The sequence below is a fragment of the Rhinopithecus roxellana genome, chromosome 9, assembly GCF_007565055.1.
Source record: "Rhinopithecus roxellana isolate Shanxi Qingling chromosome 9, ASM756505v1, whole genome shotgun sequence".
Taxonomy (NCBI): domain Eukaryota; kingdom Metazoa; phylum Chordata; class Mammalia; order Primates; family Cercopithecidae; genus Rhinopithecus; species Rhinopithecus roxellana.
In genome coordinates, this window is record NC_044557.1 from 114,693,863 (window position 1) to 114,717,007 (window position 23,145).

General features: G+C 49.0%; 1 protein-coding gene across 2 annotated transcripts in view; it reads left to right on the forward strand.

Annotated features, from left to right (window-relative positions):
- SCARA3 (scavenger receptor class A member 3) overlaps positions 1–20,415 on the forward strand; it is a 39,035-nt gene extending 18,620 nt beyond the window's left edge. For both annotated transcript variants that reach the window (XM_010378117.2, XM_010378116.2), the window contains exons 4-6: positions 4,344–4,442; positions 6,073–7,116; positions 18,314–20,415. In XM_010378117.2, coding sequence (XP_010376419.1) covers positions 4,344–4,442; positions 6,073–7,116; positions 18,314–18,765 — 1,595 coding nt within the window. In that variant the 3' untranslated portion in view covers positions 18,766–20,415. The remainder of the gene's footprint in view (positions 1–4,343; positions 4,443–6,072; positions 7,117–18,313) is intronic.
- The last annotated feature ends 2,730 nt before the right edge of the window (positions 20,416–23,145 follow it).

Below are 23,145 nucleotides of genomic sequence, written 5' to 3' on the forward strand. Positions count from 1 at the left end.
ATTTCACTAAGAGTGCTAAGAGTGCAATCCCATTCCACACTTAGCTTCAAACTTTGAAAATCCAGGCTCTGGTAGATTTGTTTGTTACAATCTACTAGATTTTAGAAACAAAGCCGGGAGTAGGGAGAGGCAGTCGAGGCTCCGAGGGGGCGCCCCTGCTCTCATGCAGAGCCTGAGCCTGAGCACATCCCTAAGGAGAGGCGCCTCGTCCTGGCCCTGGCTGGAGATATTCAGTTACCAGCCTTCTTAGCTTGAAGGCAAGAGGCCAGCATACTAATGATTTGAATAGACACAAGTCGTCTTCCAGTAATCCGAAGGCATTAATTAATCCAACACAAGCTGAGCACCTGCTCTGTGCCAGGCACTGGGAACAATGAGTTGCATCAATTACATTTCACCATCAAGGGGCGTGGTTCTTCCCTCTTGTCAGGGGATACTGGACTCCCTTGGAAAGCATTTAAAAATACTAGTGCCAGAGTACCCTCCTCCACTCTCTCCAGATGAATTAAATCAAAATCTCTGGGTAGGACCCAGGCCTTAGTCATTTATAAATCCCCTCAAGGGTTCCAATGTACAGCTAGATTCAAGGACCAAGTGTTTCAGAACTTCCCAAGCCCCTCACCGCCTGTCTCTGCTAAATCAGTTCGCAGGGTTTGGCCTTTCAGAAAGTGGCCAAAATCCCAGGCCAGAAGCGGGAAGGAGCCACGGTCTGCCTATCAGAGGCCGCAAACTTGCTGTCAGAGAACTTGTCAAGATTTCTGGCCACCCCTTTTAGGGCCTCAGCTCACAGCACCCAAGGGACCTGGGGCCATTATCAAAGCTCCAAGAACCAGTAGGGTCGGGCCCAGAGAAGAGCGTAGGCACTAAAGAGTTTCCGAGAGGACGACAGAATGTGAGACACTGTTACAGTGCATAACATCCATGAGTCAGCCTGGCAGGCCGGAGCGGGAGGCTGGCCCTACTCCTCGTGGGAGGGAACAGTCCTGGGGAGGGGACAGGATTTGCCCCAAGATCCAGAGTGAATGGACAGAGGATCAGAAGAACCGGGGTGAGGAGTGCGTGTTTGTGAACCATGGGAGAACTTTGGGTTTCCTTTTTTGTTTTTGCCTCCAGCTTGGGTATCCCAAGTCCCTAGATCAGTATTGGCACCATCCTGGCCTAAATGGCAGGTGCCCAATAATATCTGTTGAAAGAATGACTATAGATTGGTAAAGTATGTGTGTGTGTGTATATGGTGTGTGTGTGAGTGTGTGAATAGACTGGTCAATGCTTTACAACCAGGATTGTGACCAAAGTCCAGAGGATTGGGAAAATCAGTCAGCAGACACTACAAACCAACTCTGTTCATTTTAATCAAGTATTTTTTTTTTAAATCAAGAGCATACAGGGGGCCAAGAACTATATTCTACACTAGGCAGTATACTGCTTAGTAAAACACAGACCCAGCCTTCATGGAGTTTATAATCTAGAGCTGATTATGGCCATATTTTTCTGTAAAAGGCTACATAGTAAATATTTTAGGCTTTTCAGGTTACATACGATCTTTGTCACAACCAGACTTATCGCAGAGCAAAAGCAGCCCCAAGCAGTCTGTAAATGAATAGGGGTGGCAACTCCTGTAAATCAGGCATTGGACTGGATTTCACCTGCAGGCCGTAATTTGCCACCCCCTGGTTTAGAGCAGTGATCTCTAAACTTTTTTGACCGTGCATCCCATCAGTAAAAAATTCATTTGAAATGCATCCAAAAATTTACATGGATTGATGAATGGGTGAAAGAGATGGATGAATATAAAATAAATACGGAAAAATGCTACTTGTAGAATCTAGGCGATAGGCACATAGGTCTTCACTGTACAAGTCCTTTTATTGTTTGAGAAATTTTTAAATTAAATGTTGGAAAAGAAAAATTCGATAGAGTCACACCTCCAAAATACACCTATTTATTTATAAGTGATATATAAGTACTATTTGCCATATTGTCTACATTATAAACATAATTTTATAAGGATAAAGAAAAATCATGTCTAAAAAGTAAGTAAAATGGCTTAAAAAGAAATTTATAATTTTTAAGCATGAAATGCACAATGAAGAAATAAGCAAGGCCAGGTGCAGTGGCTCATGTCTGTAACCCCAGCACCTTGGGAGGCCAAGGTGGGAGGATCACTTGAGCTCAGGATTTCGAGGCCAGCCTGGGCAACACAGTGAGACCCCACTCATTTCAATTTAAAAAAAATTGAAAATTGACTGGGCATGGTGGCATATGCCAGTAGTCCCGACCACTTAGGAGGCTGGGCTGGGATAATCACTTGAGCCCAGGAGATTGAGGCTGCAGTGAGCCATGATCACACCACTGCATTCCAGCCTGGGTGACAGAGCAAGACTCCATCTCACAAAAAAAAAAAAAGAAAAAAGAAATGAACAGGTGAATGAATTACATGGAGTGGACTGAGCCTTGGCTGTTGGCTTGGAAGTAGACTTAATGAAGCATAGGAATAGGAATCAAAGTCACCCAGTCTCTCTGTATCTTTGTTCATCTATGCATGAAATCTTAATTGTAGGGAGGCTCAAATGGAATAATAACTATTATAAACTGTAAAGTGCTTGTCTCATGTAACAGCATGTGCTTATTCCCAAACTCTCTCAGCATGTCGCTGTTACTAATTAAGTAAATCTCTTGACAGCTCTGAGATGTACAATATTAACTGGAGCCTGGAGATTCCAAATAATTTGAAAGCATAGAATTTTGGCGCTGATGAGAGCCTCAGAGTCATCAAGCTCCACATTTCTGTTTTATGTGTGATTGAATTGAGCTCAGGAAAGGGTAACTGACTTGCCCAAAGTCACCCAACAATTGGTGATGTAAACTAGGACTAGAAGCTGTGTTACTCAGTGCTCTTGGTGGTGCTAATTCTTTCCCCTTGTACTTCCTCTTAAGAGGATCTGTGGGAAACATCTTGCTGAGCCCTTCCTCACTACCAGGCCCATTCAGGCACCCACTGGAAAAAGCCAGGCGTCCTGCTACTGCCAAGACGTGCTCTAACCACTGGCCAACATGGCCCCCTTACTAGAGTGCAAGGCTGCCCGTGGGCTATAAATTGGTATAACATTTTCTGGGCAGCCGTTTGGCAGCTTGTATCAAGGACTTCAAAAATGTTAATACCCTTGGGTCCCATAATTCTACTTTAAGCAATTTATCCCAAGAGAATTATCATATACACACAACCATCACATATAAGGATTATTTCCAGAATTAAGCGTTACTTATATTTATATATCAAGTTTTATTTATGAGCTCAGAAGAGGAGGTACTTTAAGTGTCCCCAACAGTAGGGGATTCATACCTAATTGCTGTATTATTTATATAGAGTGCCATGCAGATACCAAAAGTAATGATTTTCAAGTGATTTAACCCTGGATGGAAAAAATATCCATGACATGATACCGATAAAGCAACATCAAAGAAAACAGACGAGATGTTCAGAACATCCCAGTTTTGCTTTTGTTGCCTAAGAAAGTACAACAGTTCCTGCTTATCTGCAGTTCCAGTTACCCGAGGTCAATCGGCAACATCACAGCTTGATGATCCCCCTTCTGACATATGGTCAAGGTCAGTAGTAGCCCAACACTAAGTCACGATGCCTATGTCATTCACCTCACTGCATCTCTTCACATAGGCATGGTGTCATCTCATGTCAGCACAAGAAGAAGGGTGAGTATGGTACAATAAGATATTCTCAGAGACACAGAGACCATATTTATATAACTTTTATTATAGCATATTGTTCTAATAGTTCTATTTTATTAGTAGCTGTTGTTAATCTCTTACTAGGCCTAATATATAAATTAAACCTGATCTGAGGTATGTGTATGGGAAAACACATAGTATATATAGGCTTCCATACTCTGAGGTTTCAGGCATCCACTGGGGGTCTTGGAATTATCCCCTGCAGGTAAGGGGAGAGCACTGCATATATCTGTGTAGCTGAAGAATGGTTACCAGTGTAAACAAAACTAGAAGAAATACATGAAGACACTGATGGTAGCAATCTTTGGGTGGTAGGAATAAGAATAATTTTTTAAAAAATATTTTTTTCTGAATTTTCCCTGTTTCATTCTATGATCAGGTCCTATTTGTAAAATGTGGGGTATGGGGTGAGTGATTATGTTTCTACAGGGCCTTGTGGCAAACTCTGGCCATAAGAAGTATCTTCCCTAACCGCCATGAAGAAGCCTGAGAGGAGAAGGGTGAAAGGTTTTGGTTGCAGAGGGGCTGATAAAGATGACTTCTCAAGGAATGACTGCTGTTTTTCTGCCCCAGCTTCTCATCTGTTTTCCCTACAGTTTTTAGAAAAGTGGACTCTCTCTCTGAAGACATCTCCTTGACCCAGTCTATTTATGACAAGAAACTTGTGTTAATGCAGAAAAATCTCCAGGGCCTGGGTAAGTAGATGAGCTGATGACTGTGATGCAGTGATCATCAGGGTAGGGCAAGGGTGCCCTCCCCATGTCACAGTGCTCCAGCGCCAAGCAACCTTTACCAGCCTTCTAGGCACAGAGGACATCCCCGCCTCCCTGCTCCCTCCCTAGCTGGTTCTCCATCCCCTGGAGGAGGGCTGCTACTCTGGGATACTCCCAGGACTGGAGCAGGGGATTCTGGGTGGAGCACAGATCTAGCCAGAGTCTGCAGGCAGAGAAGGAAACCAAAGATCATCCATTCCCAAAATGGCCTCATGCATCTGAAATGATGAGAGTTTCAAGACCTTGCAAAACCTCCTGCCAGGTCAACCCTTTCCTCGCCATTGCCTTAAGCTGTGCCACAATTCTTTTCTTTTTTATTTTTTAAAATATGTGCCATCTATTTGTTTATTTCTATAATTTGAACTCTTGTTATAGATTAAGGGATCCATGTGCAGGTTTGTTACTTGGTTATATTGTGTCACACTGAGGTTTGGGGCAGGAATGATCACATCACCCAGGTAGTGAGCCTAGGTACCCAGTAGGTGGTTTTTCAGTCCATAGTTCCTCCCCCATCCCCCAGCTAGTATGCCCCAATGTCTGTTGTTGCCATTTTTTTTTTTTTTTTTTTTTTTTTTTTTTTTTTTTTTGAGATGGAGTCTTGCTCTGTCACGTAGGCTGGAGTGCAGTGGTGCGATCTTGGCTCACTGCAAGCTCTGCCTCCCGGGTTCACGCCATTCTCCTGTCTCAGCCTCCCGAGTAGCTGGGACTACAGGCGCCCACCACCTCGCCTGGCTAATTTTTTGTATTTTTAGTAGAGATGGGGTTTCACCATGTTAGCCAGGATGGTCTCCATCTCCTGACCTTGTGATCTGCCCTCCTCAGCCTCCCAAAGTGCTGGGATTACAGGTGTGAGCCACCGCACCCAGGGTCTACATATATTCAATCTTGCTCCCACTTATAAGTGAGAGCATGTGGTCTTTGGTTTTCTGTTCTTCTGTTAATTTGCTTAGGTCATGCCACAATTCTTGATGTTGTTTATCCCCTGCTTTAACCTGGAACAATCTAAGAGAGAATGAGACAGAAGAAGCAATGATAGAAGGGTTTACAGGGGTCTTCTTCTCTGACTCAAATAGAAGGTTCTGGTCTGGCACCAATATATGTGGCTATTTGCCAAGCCACTTCTCTGTGCCTCGTTCCTCTTGAGTCACAAGTCAAAAATCCCTGTGCCACCTTCTCTGCAAATTTATTATTGTAAGAGGATTGAATAAGATAACAGATATACAAATATTGGGAGAAATTTTTAAATCAAATTTAAATGGGAAGTTCCTGGTCGCCTAAGAAAAATTAAGAAGATATATTCTTGAAAATTTGGTGGTGAGGAGGAGAAAACGTCCTAAATGACTTCAGATCAGAGTCAAGACAGTTGGTAAAAGTGAGATTCCATAGAGGTGGCAAGGCTTTTCCAAGAAGGGATTCATAACAGGACTTCAGGAAGGAAGCAGGTTTGGGAAGCTACTTACCAATTCCTTATGCTCTGAAATATTTAATTTAAAGAGGAAGCGTCGTACCATGGTCCTTCAGCAACTCAAACTGTTGTCCCTTTCCCCTAAAGATCCGAAAGCCCTGAACAACTGCTCTTTCTGCCATGAAGCTGGGCAGCTGGGGCCAGAGATCCGAAAACTGCAAGAGGAGCTGGAGGGAATTCAGAAGCTGCTTCTGGCTCAGGAGGTGCAGCTGGACCAGACCTTGCAGGCGCAGGAGGTGCTCTCCACCACCAGCAGGCAGATCTCCCAGGAGATGGGCAGTTGCTCCTTCTCCATCCACCAAGTTAACCAGTCTCTGGGGCTCTTCCTGGCCCAGGTGAGAGGCTGGCAGGCCACCACAGCTGGCCTGGACCTCTCTCTGAAGGACCTCACCCAGGAGTGCTACGATGTCAAGGCTGCAGTGCACCAGATCAACTTCACCGTGGGGCAGACTTCCGAGTGGATCCATGGGATCCAGCGGAAGACGGATGAGGAGACCCTGACCCTCCAGAAGATTGTCACCGACTGGCAGAACTACACCCGGCTCTTCAGTGGCCTGCGTACCACCTCCACCAAGACCGGAGAAGCAGTCAAGAACATCCAGGCCACCCTGGGGGCCTCCTCACAGCGCATCAGCCAGAACTCCGAGAGCATGCATGACCTGGTACTCCAGGTCATGGGCTTGCAGCTGCAGCTGGATAACATCTCGTCCTTCCTGGATGACCATGAGGAGAACATGCATGATCTTCAGTACCACACCCACTACGCCCAGAACCGCACCGTGGAGAGGTTTGAGTCTCTGGAAGGACGCATGGCTTCTCATGAGATTGAAATTGGCACCATCTTCACCAACATCAATGCCACTGACAGCCACGTGCACAGCATGCTGAAGTACCTGGATGACGTGCGGCTCTCCTGCACGCTGGGCTTCCACACCCATGCCGAGGAGCTCTACTACCTGAACAAGTCTGTCTCCATCATGCTGGGCACCACAGACCTGCTCCGAGAGCGCTTCAGCCTGCTCAGTGCCCGGCTGGACCTCAACGTCCGGAACCTCTCCATGATCGTGGAGGAGATGAAGGCGGTGGACACGCAGCATGGAGAAATCCTTCGCAACGTCACCATCCTACGAGGTAAGAGCTGGGTCCAGGTAGGGCTGCTACAAAGCTTCCACTGAAGCTTGGTGATCTTGCTGGACACAGAAGTACCTGGTTTTAGGCAAAGTACTAGTGGGCTAACACAATCCTATAGCAAATGCCTAGAGCAATAGGCAGCTTTAAGAAATGTCCTTGCATTAGCCAGGCATGGTGGTGTGTACCTATACTCCTAGCTGCTTGGGAAGCTGAGGCAGAAGGATCACTTGAGCCCAGGAGGTCGAGGCTACAGTGAGCTATGATTGCACCACTGCAGCCTGGGAGACAGAGTGAGTCCTCTTCTGAAAAAAAAAAAAAAGAGAGAAAAGGGGAAAAAAAAGGAAAAGAACATCCTTGCAAACCTCTTTTGTAAAGATATTATGGCTTCTAACTTTGCCTATTACACAAATCTGGACTTTTATATTTAGATTTGTTTAACCATGTCCTAATAGAGAAATAAGCAGATCTTGTGTTTTGAAAACTGTCTCCTCTTTTTTTCTCCCTTCCCACCCCCTCATTAATGCTCCCAACCACCCAACCCTCTGCCCAGGAGGCTGTCACTCTGACACACTCTTCTACTCTCATCTGCTTCATGTCTTCCATATTTATCAAGGTTCTCCAGAGAAACAGAATCAACAGTGTATGAGAGAGACAGAGAGATCCACAGAAACAGAATCAATAGTGTAGAGAGAGAGAAAGAGATAGACCCAGAGAAACAGAATCAATAGTGTATAGAGATGATAGATAGATAGATCCAGAGAAAAGAATCAATAGTGTATAGAGATAGATAGATAGATAGATAGATAGATAGATAGATCCAGAGAAACAGAATCAATAGTGTATAGATAGATGGATAGATATAGATTGATTGATTGACCCAGAGAAACAGAATCAATAGTATATAGAGATAGATGATAGATATGATAGAGAGAGAGAGAGAGAGAGAGAGAGATAGGATAAAGAGATAGACATGAGATAGATAGATAGATAGATAGATAGATAGATAGATAGATCCAGAGAAACAGAATCAATAGTGTATAGATAGATGGATAGATACATAGATTGATTGATTGATTGATCCAGAGAAAAAGAATCAACAGTGTATAGAGATAGATGATAGACAGATATGATAGAGATAGATAGATAGATAGATAGGATAGAGATAAAGAGATAGACATGAGATAGATAGACAGATAGATAGATAGATCCAGAGAAGTAATCAATAACATATAGAGATAGATGATAGATAGATAGATAGATAGATAGATAGATAGATAGGATAGAGATAAAGAGATAGACATGAGATAGATAGATAGATAGATAGATAGATAGATAGATAGATAGATAGATCCAGAGAAGTAATCAATAACATATAGAGATAGATGATAGATAGATAGATAGATAGATAGATAGATAGATAGATAGACAGATAGATAGATAGATAGATCCAGAGAAACAGAATCAATAGGAGAGAGAGAGAGAGAGAGGTGATAGAAATAGAGATGATAGATAGAGATGAGTTAGATAGATGATAGATATAGATAGGTAGGTAGATAGATAGATAGATAGATAGATAGATAGATAGATAGATAGATAATGATAGAGATAGATGGATAGATGGATATTATAAGGTATTGGCTCCTGTAATTAGAAAGGCTGGCAAGTCCAAAATCTGCAGAGCTGATGTTCCAGTTTGAAGACCATCACGCAGGAAGAATTCCCTCTTACTTGGGGGAGGCTCAGCTCTTTGTTCTATTCAGGCCTTCAACTGATTAGATGAGGCCGCCTACATGAGGGAGGGCAATCTGCTTGACGCAGGCTACCTATTTAAATGTTAATCTTATCCTAAAGCACCCTCACAAGAAAGGCCCCAGAATTATATTTGACCAAGTATCTGACCTAGTCAAAGTGACACATAAAATTAACCATCACAAGCCCACCCCTTGTCAAGTTGGCACCTGTACACATCTCCTTAAACCACACTTAATCTCCAAATAAAGACAACAGTAAGGTCATAATTCCACCTAATGTGATACAACTCTCCTGTGTACAACCAAACACACACACACACACTTTCCCCTGAAGAGGAGTTAAAGTGCTTGAGTGAATTTTATTCTTTTGTTTATACCCTGTAACTTAAATAATATGATGTAAAGTTAACAATATTTAACTATACTATAAAGTAGATACATGGTATTTTACACAATAAGGGAATAAGACAAGACAGAAGACAAAATTGTTGGCTGTACACACACACACAGACATATTCATTAAAAAATAAGGAAGATTGATTACATTCAGAATGTCCGAATGGAGAAATAAAATAAAATATAAGGAGGACATACCATAACCATGACAGTCCTTGTTGCTGTCATTGGTCACATGGTTGTAGCTGGTATTCATCACCACCTTCTTCCACTCCCCACCTTCTGTATTCCCTTTGTCTTCAGCAAGCCCCTCATCTGGTCCTGGCTCTTTACCTGCTGGGGTGATCTAAACCTTCCCCCCTGAAGGGTCTGGACTATAGTATTTCTACCTGGGTGGGATTGTTGAATATTCCATTGACCTTAATCACAGGGCTTGGTAATACTATGGGACACCCCACAGGATCTCCTGTATTCCAGACATCCCCTTCCTTACTTCCATTGTGGAGTAGTAGTCCAATTTCCCCTTGGCAGTCAGGATCCAGTCACCCACACCAGCACAGAAACTCTCTGTTTTGCTTGTTGATTCAGAGGCATGAGGAGCCCAAAGTGGCCAGGTGGCAGTCTTAACTTCCTGTTCAATGGAATCATGGTTGTGTCACCTGGTGGCAGCATTCCTCCCTTTGGAACTAGACCTCTATCTCAGCAGAACATAAGATAGGAAGAGGAAGCAAAAATGTTCTAGTGGGTCACCAGTATGAGAATAAGAGTGCCACTGCCATTAACTCCCCTTGGTTTCTGGACCTGTGAGTCTGACTTTGGGAGAAACACCGCTACATATTGGATGCTGATTGAGAGCATATACAGCCTCCTGGAGAACCATTCCTAAGCCCCGCAAGGTACTGCCACCTAGCTGGTGCTGTAACTGAGTCTTCAAAAGGCCATTCCACTGTTTTATCAAGCCAGCTGCCTCAGGATGGTGGGAACATGATAAGACCAGTGAATTCCATGCCACATTACCACACTTTGTCTGCTGTGAAGTGAGCTCCTCAGTCAGGAGCAATGCTGTGTGAATACTGTGACTGTGGATAAGACATTCTGTGAGTCTACGGAGGGTAGTTTTGACAGAAGCATTGTGTACAGGGAAGGCAAATCTATATCCAGGGCAAGCGTCTATTCTGGTAAAAATATTGCCCTTTCCATGATGGAAATGATCCAGTGTAATCAACCTGCCACCAGGTAGCTGGCAGATTACCCTGGGGAATGGTGCCATGTCAGAGACTCAGTGTTGGTTTCTGCTGCAGCAGAGTGGGCATTAGCAGTGCCTGTAGCTGGGTCAGCCTTGGTGAGTGGAAGTCCATGTTGCTAAGCCCATGGATAACTTCCATCCCTGCCACCATGCACACTTTGCTCATGAGCCCATTGGGCAATGACAGTGGTGGCTGGAGAAGGAGGTTGCCTGGTATCCACAGAATAGGTCATGCTATCTACCAGATTATTAAATCCTCTCCTGCTGGGGTCACCCTTTGGTGCGGATTCACATAGGATGCAAATATCTTCAGTATTTTTGCCTCTTCGGAGAGGCCTGTCCACAGACCTCTTCCGTAAATCTTCTTGTCACCAGTTTTTCAATCGTGTTCCTTCCACGTCCCTGACCATCCAGCCAAACAATTGGCCGCAGCCCATGGATCAGTATATAGTCACACATCTGACCATTTCTCCTTCCAAGTAAAATGAACAATCAGGTTCACAGCCCAAAGATCTACCCACTGGGAGGCTTTCCCTTTCCCACTCTCCTTCAGGGATGTCTCAGGAAGGGGCTGCAGGGCTGCAGTTGTCCACTTTCAGGTGGTACCTACACATCCTGCAGAACCATCTGTAAACGAGGTGAATCTTCTGTTCCTCCATCAGTTGATCATATAGAACTCCCCATGAGGTCTCAGGTGCAGGATGGGAGAGAGAAGATAGGATAGCAGGAGCGGGACCTCTGGGCATTTGGGCCACTTCTTTATGTAACTTACGTGTGCCTTCAGGGCCTGCTCAGGCCAGATCACATGTATATACCACTTCCATTTGATGATGGAGTATTGCTCTGCACACCCAACTTTATGGATTAGTGGATCAGCTACCACCCAGTTCATGATTGGTGACTCAGACCACTGGTCACTTGGTGGCCCATGGTTAAGTGTTTAGTCTCCACCAAGGCTGAGTAGAAGGTCAAGAGCTGTTTCCGAAAAGGAGAGTGGTTATCTGTGGAGAATGGGAGGGCTGCTTCAAAATCCTAAGGGATCATGCTGTGATTCACCTACAGGGGACTGCCAAGGGCTCCATACAGCATCCTTATCTGCCACTGACTCCTCAAGCACCACTGGATCTGCTGGGTCCTATGGCCCAGGCAGCAAAGCAGCTTGCATGGCAGCCTGGACCTGTGGCAGAGCCTTCGCCTGCTCTGGGCCCCACTCAAACAGGAAGCTTTTCAGCTCACTTAGCAAATGAGTAGAAATACACACTCCAATGATGAATATGTTACCTCCAAAGTCCAAATCAGCCCACTAGGCATTGTGCCTTCTTTTTGGTTTTAGGAGGGGCCTGATGCAACAACTAATCCTTCACCTTAGAAGGGATATCTGTCTCCACATACCCATACCACCCAACCTCTGGAAATTTCACTGAGATGGAAGGCTGTCGAATTTTCATCAAATTTATTTCCTGTCCCCTGACATGGTAACAGAAATCTTCCCACAGTATTTCACCTAAAATATGTATGTGCATGACCTCTAGGGCACAATGTTCCAGGGAAGGGCATTAGTAAATAGTTCTTATGGTTCAGCCCCTGGCAGATGTGTGGTTTCATTGAGTTCAACCTAAGAACAAAGGCAATTTAAAGCTTTCCTGATTACAATGCCCATTTACAAACTTTGTTTCATTTCAGCCTCACGACAACCCTTGCATGGTAAACAAGGCAGATGTTGGTGATTCTATTTATAGAAAAGTAATCTGAGGATAGGGTAGGGAGTTTAAAGGAATAAGCACAGGGTCACTCTGATTTAAAATCCTGACCGCTCCCCAATGCTCTGAAATGTACACAATCCAGTGCCCATCCAGGAAAGGAGATGCCCAGAGCATGAGTTTGTAGATGCCAACAAGACATTTCAGCTCAGGTCCTGCTAAGCTGTAGGGTGTGGGGCAGGGAGTGGGGAAGAAGGAGATGGCGCCAAAAGTGTTGACAGGGGAACCGTTCTAAGTGTAACCAATAGTACTCTTGAAAATTTACATTTGCTGCTGTCCTAGTCATGCATGGAGTTTTCATGTGTGGAGTTCCATGACTAGGAGTCCTAGTCATGCGTGGAGAGCAAAACGGGGCATCTGTTTGAGCTACACCTGAGTCTTGGTTCAACGTCTGCACATTTGTTTAAATTGTTCTACTGGCCAGCCTCTCTCTGGTTGTTAAAGTCACCGCATGTAAAATCTCTCACATCTGAAAGCAAATTTCAGGGACACAATGCACATCTCTTTCTCTGGGCACCTGGTCACTCACTCATTCATTCATCCAGAGACAGGCACAGACAGGCTGGGACACAGGAGCTGGCAATGAGGTCTCCACCTGGCCGGAGCTGAGCGGCTATCTGGAATAAAAGGAGGGATTGCAGTGGCGGGAGCTGTGTGGAAGGTGCCAGGTCCTGATGGAAGAGTTGGAACTCTGAGACTGCACAGGCAAGAAGCCTGTCTTCTGATGTGTTCTGGAACTTTAGGCAGAATCACTTCATCCCTCCAGGGCTCTGCTTCATTCATTTGTAAATGAAGGGGTAAGACCAGCTGATTTCTGAGATTCCAGCTCTAATTAATTCTAAGCCCCCATTTACTCAACAGAAAGGCTGTGGTACTTTCATAGTGTTTGTGCCTCTCATAAAATATTTATCTCCTCCTACTGTGTAGGGTAATTTCAGTGTCTGTGCTAGACAGTGTCCATGCTAGGACTATCATTTGGGAATTGTAGACTAAAACCATCATAACTTATTAGCTAAATGACCTGGGGCGGGGCTTTTGGCTACTTTCTTTCTTTTTTTTATAGAGACAGGGTCTCACTTTGTTGCCTAGACTGGTCTCAAACTCTTGGGCTCAAGCAATCCTCCCACCTTTGGCCTCCCAAAGTGCTGGGATTACAGGCATGAGCCATCACACCCAGCCACACTTTGAACTCAGTTTCTTCATCTGCAAATAGAAATATTAATGCTTTTCCTGCCTGTATCCCATAGGGTAATTGTGAGGATCAGTGTTCACAATGGGTGTGAACAAGTTCCTGTAAAATATGAAAGGGTGCCCTGCATAAAGGATTATTATGATGATAAATTGCTTGGAGACCTAGGCTCCTTGTGTTACTCATCGAGGACCCAGCAGAGTGCTTGGCTCTTGGAAAGTACAAGAAATGTTTGCTCGGTGAACAAATAAATGAAAGTGTGAACAAAAGGTAGAAGCCCAAGATGGGCAAGATACAAAGGGATTCAATCTGCAAATGTGTTCTATAAGCACCACCCTCCATCCTACTTCCATGCTGAAGTGTTCAGGAGTTTACATGTGAAGGAGGAAAAAGCAGACTGTCATGTCATTCTGCTGTTCAGGCCCAAGGAGCAACCTGGGGAGGTGACAGTGAAGAGGGTTTGGTGGCCCTGACACAGTTGTTGTTCTCTCAGCCCTGTGATGCTGCTAAAAACTCCACTCAGCTTCTCAGCCTAATAGCTGCAGCGTTTTGTTGGTTTCTAAGCCTCTCTGCCCAAACCAATCACAAATCCACAAATGCCTGGAGAGGAAAAGATGTCAGGCTGACTTCAACGGGGCCTCTCTTCTCCGGGATCTTGGCCCTTGGTATCCCTCCAAAGCCTCCAGAAGGATGTTTTGGTCTTTCTCTAACCGCTCTGTTTGTTCTCCGTGGGAGGTTGAATCTGTCATAAACTAGTCCATCGTAAGCAGAAGTAGAAGCCCATGGGCATGTTTTTAACAGCCCTCAGTTGGCAACAAGCAGCTTTGAGAGTCCCTGAGCCAGGCCAATATTCTCATGGAGCAGAGGGGAGCCTGAGCCCAAGCCACCCGCTTTGCTAATATGAGAGCTGGGACTCAAACACTGGGCGCCCAATGTCCACGCCAATGTGCCTTCCACAGCACCAGGCCAGTCCCTCCAGAGGCACCCCTTTGTTTTATTTTCTTCTGTCCTTGTAAGACAGCCAGTTGCCTCTGACCATAAGATGTGCTATGGGTTCCTCCTGGGCCATGCACTGCCCCTCCCATGGGTGGGTAGTGCTGATGCCCAAGACACTGGGCACTCTGCTCACCCCACCCCCTCCTCCCTATCCCAAGCGCAGACCACAGAGCCAGCCACTCCATGGTCCCAGACGTGAGGTCAGCTGTGGCTGGACCCTAATGAGCCTGGAGAGCCTGATTACAGCCTGTGGCTTCCTGAGTAATCATGGCCGCCCCCCTCCACCGGACTCCAGGGTGTGCTGGTCCCTCTCCATCCCACGCACCTCAGCCACTGCTGCCCGTCTTCCCTGGTGGCCTGAAGTGCCTTCCCTCACCTCAGAGCAGCCACTAGCCCTTCTCTAGCCCTTCTCTCCTCTGCCCCTCACCCCTGCCTTGTTACTGTAAGATCAGTGGCACCCCGGCCTGGAGGGGCCTTGGTCAGCCTTTGTCCATATTCCTTGCCCCCACACTAACTACTAAACTACAGTTGTTGACTTCTTCCCTAACCAGACCAGGTCACGCCTGCTGTCAGTCCTCTGCCTGCATGACTCATGGCTGGCCTGGAGGGCAGGTGGGGCCCTGCTCACCTAAGGAAGGCAGCCTTCTGAGTCCTCTTTTCAGCCAGCGGGGACCCCAAAGCACTCTTTAGAAAAAGGCTCTGGGGTCCTCGTCCTCCAGGCAGCGCCTAGGATTGCAGCCTCTCCCTCCTCCAGGCAGCACCCAGGTCTGTAGGCCCCAGCAGTGCTGGGAGTGGCACAGGAGCCAAGGTAGCAGTGTGGGGGAAGGAGCTTGGGTCTCAGAGCCTCTCGGGCCTGGACTGGAATCCTGACCCCAGCACTGTGGTCTTCAGCACGTGGCCAACTGCTGCACCTGCCCTGTCATCTGTAAAATGGAGCAACAGCCTCCTGCCTGGGACATAGCAGACACTCAGTTGATGAAGTTGGCAAATGTCAGTGCTCTCACGTCCCTCCCTTCTCCACCCTGTGGGAGATTCGAGAAGGCACGGAGCAGGCAGAGAGTGAGCAGGGCTGACTATGGCACACCAGTACCGAGCAGCTCCCTCCACCAGTCGTGACACGTGCCGCGAGGGAGGCTTTTGTCGGCACCATAGGCACCTGTTAGTAGCCCACGCGGAGGCCCACAAGATGTAGACAGGCCCCCAATAACATCGTCCACTCTATCTTTTCACGGCCGCTGCCTGGAACACCTCCCACCCCCATCTGGGTTCTCAGAGATGGCGTCAGCAGCAGCAGCTGTGGCTTAGGGGTGCATATAGAGAGGGAGGGAACCCTTCTCCCTGCATCCTCCCTCCACTCACGCTAGGCTGCAGCTCCTGGGCAATGAAGGGAATGATATGACTGAGGCTTCTGCACAGACATCCACCAGGAGCATGTGGATGCTTGGGCCTCCACACCTAGGGAAAGGCTCTCCAGAGCTTCCCAGGAAAGAGGAGCTGGAGGGGGCTGTTGGGGAGGAGGGAGTGTTTTTTCTCCTTTGCTGCTGGCATAGAATCCCTTAGAAATCACAGATACAGGCCAGGTGGGATGGCTCATGCCTGCAATCCCAAAACTTTGGGAGGCCAAGGCAGAAGAATCACTTGAGCCCAGGAGTTCAAGACCAGCCTGGGCAACATAGTGAAACCCCATCTCTGCCAAAAAAATAAAAAAATTAGTTGGCCTGGTGGCATGTGCCTGTTGGAGGATCATTTGGGCCCAGGAGTTCAAGGGTGCAGTGAGCTGTGATTGTGCCACTGCATTCCAGCCACAACAGAGCAAGACCCTGTCTCTGAAAAAGAAAGAAATCCTCAAGGTGGCTGCTGTGTTCTTAGGGACCAGGGAGGAGAGGTTGTCCGCCAAAGATGGTGGCACAGAAAGGAATGGAGTTCCGGAAGAAGGTGAGGGGCCCCAGCTGTGTGTGGGTGCAGGGCAGGGTGTCCTTGTCCCAACAAGTCTTCTCAGGCTTTTCCTGAGCCAAGGCTGGAGATGGGGATTGTGAACTTGTCCACCCAGAAGGTGAGAGTGGAGAGAGTGGAGCACCAGGGAGCAGGAGACCAGCCCTGGGGGAGAAGTGAGCCCAGGAGGAGTCGGGGCAGAGGGAGGAGGCGAGTGCCCACCCCTACAGGGAGGAGAGAGTGGCAGGATAAGGGGTCACGGAGCTGCAGGGCCCTTGGAAGCTGAGTGAGCACATGATCTTGTGGATGAAATCTGAGTTTTGGAGCAGGACAGTGTTGCCAGTGTTGCCACACCACCGACAGCTTTGGGGGGGCCTCTCCGCCTCTGTATGGCTCTCTGCTTTTCCAAACCTCAGCTGGCCCAGGCGCCAGGAGCAGAGGTGGGGTGAAGACAGACGCTATGGCTCTGCTGGTTCCCTGCAGGTCCTGCCAGGGTCGGGAGGTGGCTCCTGTGCAGGCATCAGCCTGGGCCCGTGGCACTCTGGCTGACAAGCTGCCAGGGGCTCCTGCAGGCCAAGGGCAGCTCCTGCAGGCCAAGGGCATCTCCTGCCTCCCAGCTTCTCTAAGGCCAGGCTGCTGCCACTGCTGCTGGTCACCCTTCATCATTGGCTAACTCAACAATGGAATCTCAGCCGTGCTGCTGGCAGGCCACGTGAGCCATGCAGGGCCACATCCCCATGGCGGGAGGTGGGCAAGGGCAGGTGGTGTCAGGGAACTGACTGGAAGGTTTTTATTGGCTCTGGTGGAGCTGGCTCTGTCTGGGCTTTGGTTTCCAGTTTAGGTCATAATAGAGGACGTATTCACTGACACTGCTCCACTTAGAAACACTCTGGGAAGAAAACAGAGAGGGGCACAGCAGAGGGCTCAGGTAGCACCAGCCAGGATGGAGGGGCCTGTGCCACAGAACTGGATACGGCAATGGAGGGCTCCCAGCTCCCAGCATGCAGAATCCCTTCGCCCGAGAGGCCCACTTTCTGCCTTGTGTCCTCAGGGTTGGCACAGCTATGAGGGGTGGAGACTCTCAGACCCACAGAGCCAGAAGGAGGTGAGGTCATCAGACCCCTGTCCTGGGCGCTAGATAGGGCTCTTTAAGGAAGGGCCGTATCTTCATCTTGGCATTTCCCACAGGCCCTCATGCAGAGCCAGACTCGAAGGAGGGTCCACGGCTGCTTGGTGAATCACCCTCTTCAAGCACATACTGAGTTTTCCTGACTGCATGCCAGGCTTTCTGTGTCCAGGGCTGGGATGTGAGCCATGGCTCCTGCCATCTTCCTGGGGCTGCACAGTCTAGCAGGGCCCGCCAGATAGTATCCAGTGTTCGCTTTCACTGTGCGGTGACTTCTCTTTCTATGTGTCAATGAAAAGACTCACAATGCAGTAGCCTTAAGAGCTCAGTGAAGAGGCTGGGTGATCAGGGTGGGCTTCCTGGAGGTACTCACCTTTCTCTGGGCTGTCACTGTGCCTGCTTACTCACACTGGGACACACCTATTTCTCATGCCGCACTTTCTTGGTTTTCTCCTCCACATGACCTGACTCCAACCCTGTTCCCAAATGTCTGAGAAGTCATGGGGGTGGGGTAGGGGTGAATACAGTGGTCAAAGACCGTGCATGAGAAGGAGGTCAGACTGGCCTCAGAGCAGGACAGGCAATCCTGGACAACCTTGGCCCCTTCTCGAAGCTGACCAGCCCCTCGATCCCTAACCTCATTGTGTGTGTGGAGCTATCGGCAAGCCTTGCAGTGAGAAGTGAGTGTGTGCTGGGCTTGTCCAACCCTCAGGCTGTCGCCGTGCCCGCTCCGCTCGTGGGCGAGCCTCGGGTGGGGAGCCCCTCAAAGACTGACCTCTCCCATCTTCTCTCCAACCTCAGGTGCCCCCGGCCCTCCAGGACCAAGAGGACTCAAAGGAGATATGGGCGTGAAAGGGCCTCTTGGTGGCAGAGGCCCGAAAGGAGACCCCGGCAGCTTGGGCCCCCCAGGATCCCAGGGTCCTCAGGGGCAACCTGGAGAAGCCGGGCCTGTGGGAGAGAGGGGCCCTGTTGGCCCTCGAGGGTTCCCAGGCCTCAAAGGCTCAAAAGGCAGCTTTGGAACAGGAGGGCCAAGAGGACAGCCAGGCCCAAAAGGGGACATAGGGCCCCCAGGGCCAGAAGGGCCTCCAGGGTCTCCAGGGCCCTCAGGGCCTCAGGGAAAACCGGGGATCGCAGGGAAGACAGGGTCACCAGGCCAGCGGGGAGCCATGGGGCCTAAGGGTGAACCAGGGATCCAGGGTCCCCCTGGTCTCCCCGGGCCTCCAGGCCCACCAGGAAGCCAGAGCTTCTCCTGAGGAGGGCTGGGGCGGAGACACTGTCACACAGAATGCCTGAGGGGCACAGAGCAGATCCAGGCCCCAGAAAGGCTCACCTACAGACAGTTGTGGTCCTCTGATTCCAATGAGGGGGTTCCCCAGGGCTGACCCTGCAGCTTTGGGCTCCCCCTTAGTAACTGTACCATAGGAAAGCAGCCCCTACTCACACATGCATGCACACACGCACACAAACGCATGCACACATACACATGCATGCACACATACACACAGGCACACATGCATACACACATACACATGCATGCACACGCACACATGCAGAACATCCAGGCACACACACATGCACGCATACACATGCATGCAGACACACACACATGCACACACGTGCACACGTACACATGCAGGCACACATGCACACACGTGTACAGGCACACACATGCACACACACACATATGCGCACACAAACACATATATACACATGCACATACACAGATTTTTGTGCTGGCCAGGTGGGCCAACTGGGTTTCCCTGGCTGGGCAGGAGGAGAGGGCAGAGGAAGACCCCCCTCTCCTGTGACTGAGCCTGCCAGGGAGGCAGCTACCTCGGGAGGAAGATCTCACATCTGTCTCTGGGCACCCATGCTGACCAGCAGTTTCCCAGGGCTCCCCGGGGTTAAAAAGCCCCAAGGAAACCTTTGCGGGTGGGCATTACTGCCAAAACTCCAGAGGCAAAGTGGACCTGGCAACCCCAGACCCTCCCCACAAGCAAGGGAACAGCATACCCGGGAGCTGTCCCTGTCTGTCACAGCACCGTGGGGCCACGAGGCCGACATTCTCTGGCCTTGCACACAGCGCCCCCTGAGAAGTTCAACATTTATTTCTTTACATGTCCAGAAAATTCCTCAATTCATCCTTGCCTCTGCCCTTCAGGAGCAGCCTAGAAGGAATCCAAGCAGGAGTTTCATCTGCACGGGGGCACTCTGTAGGCCCTGGAACATTGGGCCTGAGTGGAGATGGGAGACAGAGGCAGGCCAGAAGGTTGTCTCCGCACAGCTGCCTCCCTTGCTCTCCCTGAGGCTGGCCTGCCCCATTCCCCAAGGGAGTTCCTCTGGAGTGGTGGGGAGGAATAAGCCGTAGAAGGGCCAACCCCTTGCAACAGGGCAGCTGTCACCTCCTGCACCCAGCTCTCCTGAGCACAGCTGCGTGCTGACATTGTCCCACCAGGACCCACAATGGCCCGAGCCCTCTTTTCATGGGCAGCCAGCTAGGCTAGGAGTGGGAAGGGCCTGGACACCCACGGAGGCCCCCCGTGTCATCCCTCCTTGGCACCCACCAACTTCCTGCACACACTGGCAGAGAGGGGCGCTGGGAAGTCACCCCACAGGGTGGAGGTCTCCTGTTGGCTACACTTGCTCTAAAGCTGCTTTGCCTTTATGTTCAAACAGATTCAGACCCCCCGTCCCACCCAGGGTGAGGGCATAGAGCTTCTCCTTCCCAACACAGACCCAGAGAACAGCCCTTCCCTGCCCAAAGCCTTTCTGCACCTTCCTGACTGTCCTGGATGTGCAACTGGTTTGCACCGCACACCCCACGGCCATGTAACTCTCCTGTCCACATATGATAATACCATGCTGCGTAGTATTACTGACTCAGTAAACAGCTATTTCCAGGAGTGAGGTGTCTTTGAGTCCTTTCTGCCTGACTTGAGGGTATGATCCCTTCAGGGCTGCATTCCAGGTGAGCCTCTGAAGGAGAACCAGTGACAAGGGTCCCCCAGAAATTCAATCTCACTGTGGAGTTGGGTCTGATCTCATTTTAGAAACACTGAGTTCGGCCAGGGACCAAGAGCGTCTGAGGGAATTACTTGGAGCGAGCAGGAACAGAGCGGGAAATGGTAAGGCCCGTGCATCTTGCAGCTTGACCCTGGAGCTCTTTGGCTAAAACAAGATTAGAAAATGGGGCAGGCCTGGACATGTGAGTGACACCTCCTGCTTCTGGCTTTTGTCTCCAAGACAAGGAGATAGAACAGGAAAGGAGGCAGAGACCAGGCCAGACCTGCCCCAAGGGGCCTGGCTTGGCAGGGTCTGCGGATTACGGAAGAAGACAGCCGGATCCTCTGTGAGTTGGCACAGCAGCTTTACTTACTGACAAAACAGATGTGACCTAGTGCAAGCCTGGGGCCCTGTTTTTTGTTTTTGGGTTTTTTGTTTTGTTTTGTTTTTGGTGGGTTGGTGCTTAGTTGAGGAAGTGAGCAAAAGGGCAGGGGAGTGAGGATGGGGCCAAACATGGCCGCCTCACATGGACCTCACCGCTTCCTCTGTAGTATGTAGCATGAGGTTCCTCCTCCCCACTGACACCTGAGATGTCTGCAGCACGTGACAATATTCAGCACACCATAAACATCAGCCATTGTCACTGTGGTCCTTATTATATGGGTGAAGAGCCTCCTGGGCCACAGTGGGTGTGCTGCGTGCTCCTCTGCAGGTGAGTGGCCAGCACACCAGCCCCTGCAAGTCTCATTTCACACTCCCTGAACTGTGAGAGCTGGGAGGGATCTGGGAGACGGGGTCTGAGGCTCAAGTCTTACTTCTCATGGGACAAACCAAGGACTGAGAGTAGTTGAGGGGTTTGCTGCACATCTGGGGCTGGAACTGTGGTCTGGTGTCTCTGGCTAGTGGTAGATCCAGTTCTCAGACTACTTTCCTATTGTTGAGGGTCCACAGGAGACCTCTTACCACATATTTCTTGGGAAGTGTTCCTGCCCCAGTGAAGTCTGAAGCCACATTGAGTGGTAACAGCCAGTAGAATTTCAGTCCCCAGATTAGAAGCCGAGCCTTCACCATTGGGATGATTTTAATCCCCACCAGACTTGCAAAGCCCTGAAGTCACTCCTGGGCCTCCCTTTTTTTTCTTTTTTTTTTTTTTTGAGATGGAATCTTGTGGTGTCACCAGGCTGGAGTGCAGTGGCGTTATCTTGGCTCACTGCAACCTCTGCCTCCTGGGTTCAAGCGATTCTCCTGCCTCAGCCTCCTGAGTAGCTGGGACTACAGGCATGTGCCACCATGCCCAGCTAATTTTTGTATTTTTAGTAGAGACAGGGTTTCACCATGTTGTCCAGGATGGTCTTGATCTCTTGACCTCATGATCCACCCACCTCGGCCTCCTAAAGTACTGGGATTACAGGAGTGAGCCACCGCGCCAGGCAGCCTGGGCTCCTTCTAAGGAGAGCAGGGGCTTTTTGGAAGCCACAGACCTGGCCCGTGTCCTTTGAGTGCCTCTAAAAACCCCAGGCCGGCTCACTCATTTCACCCCGGCGACCTTACTACCTCTCCAACCCAGGCAGGACAGGGGACTGGGCAAGCCTTCTGCCCTCCCTCCAACTCGTCCCTAGCCAGGGCTGAACTGACAACTTCTGCTGCGCCAGCCCTGGATACACCTGTCAAAACACAGCCACGGCAGAGGAGAGCAGAGAGCTGAAAAACATGGTCTGACCACAGCGAACTTTCCAGCAGGGCTGGGCTAGGCTGGGCTGGCAAGCCTAGACCTGTGGGTGGTGTGCTGAGTAGCCTGGCTGGGGATTGTTTGACCTGCAGGAGCACAGGCCCTTTGTTTTGCTTGCTTTCTTCTGTCTTGCCCTTTTGTTTTCTTTTGAACACTTCCAAGTGTAAGACTCTGTACTTGGTGTGGCAGGTGGTATACACAGACTGGTGCAGTGCAAGCAGGCAGGAGTCCCTCAAAATGCAGATTGCCGGGCTGGGTGTGATGGCTCATGCCTGTAATCCCAGGACTTTGGGAGGCCATGGCGGTTGGATCACTTGAGGTCAGGAGTTCAAGACCAGCCTGGCCAACATGGTGAAACCCCATCTCTACTAAAAATACAAAAATTGGCTGGGCAGGGTGGTGTGCACCTGTAATCCCAGCTACTCAGGAGGCTAAGGCAGGAGAATTGCTTGAACCCAGGAAGCGAAGGTTGCAGTAAGCTGAGATTGTACCACTGTACTCCAGCCTGGGCAACACAGTGAGACGCCATCTCTAAATAAATGAATAAATAAATAAATGTAGATTGTGGGCCTCCATCCCAGAAACTCTGATTCAGAATCAGGGATGCAGTGGGATGGGAGGAATGGGGCGGGACGGGGTGTGGGGAGGCCGGGGCAGAACGTTTATTTCGCCCAGTTTCCCATGGATTCTGACGCCCCATATAAAACTTGAGAGCCACAGGTGCAGGAGATATAGAAAAATATTGGTTTTTTTGATTTATATATATAATCTCAATTAATCTTCACAAGTAAAGTGTGTTTGCATTTTATAGATCAGAAAACAAGGCTCAGAAAAGCTAACTCATTCACTCAGGGCCACATAGATGTTAAGTGATTTTGAACCCAGGATTTTTAGAAGCCGC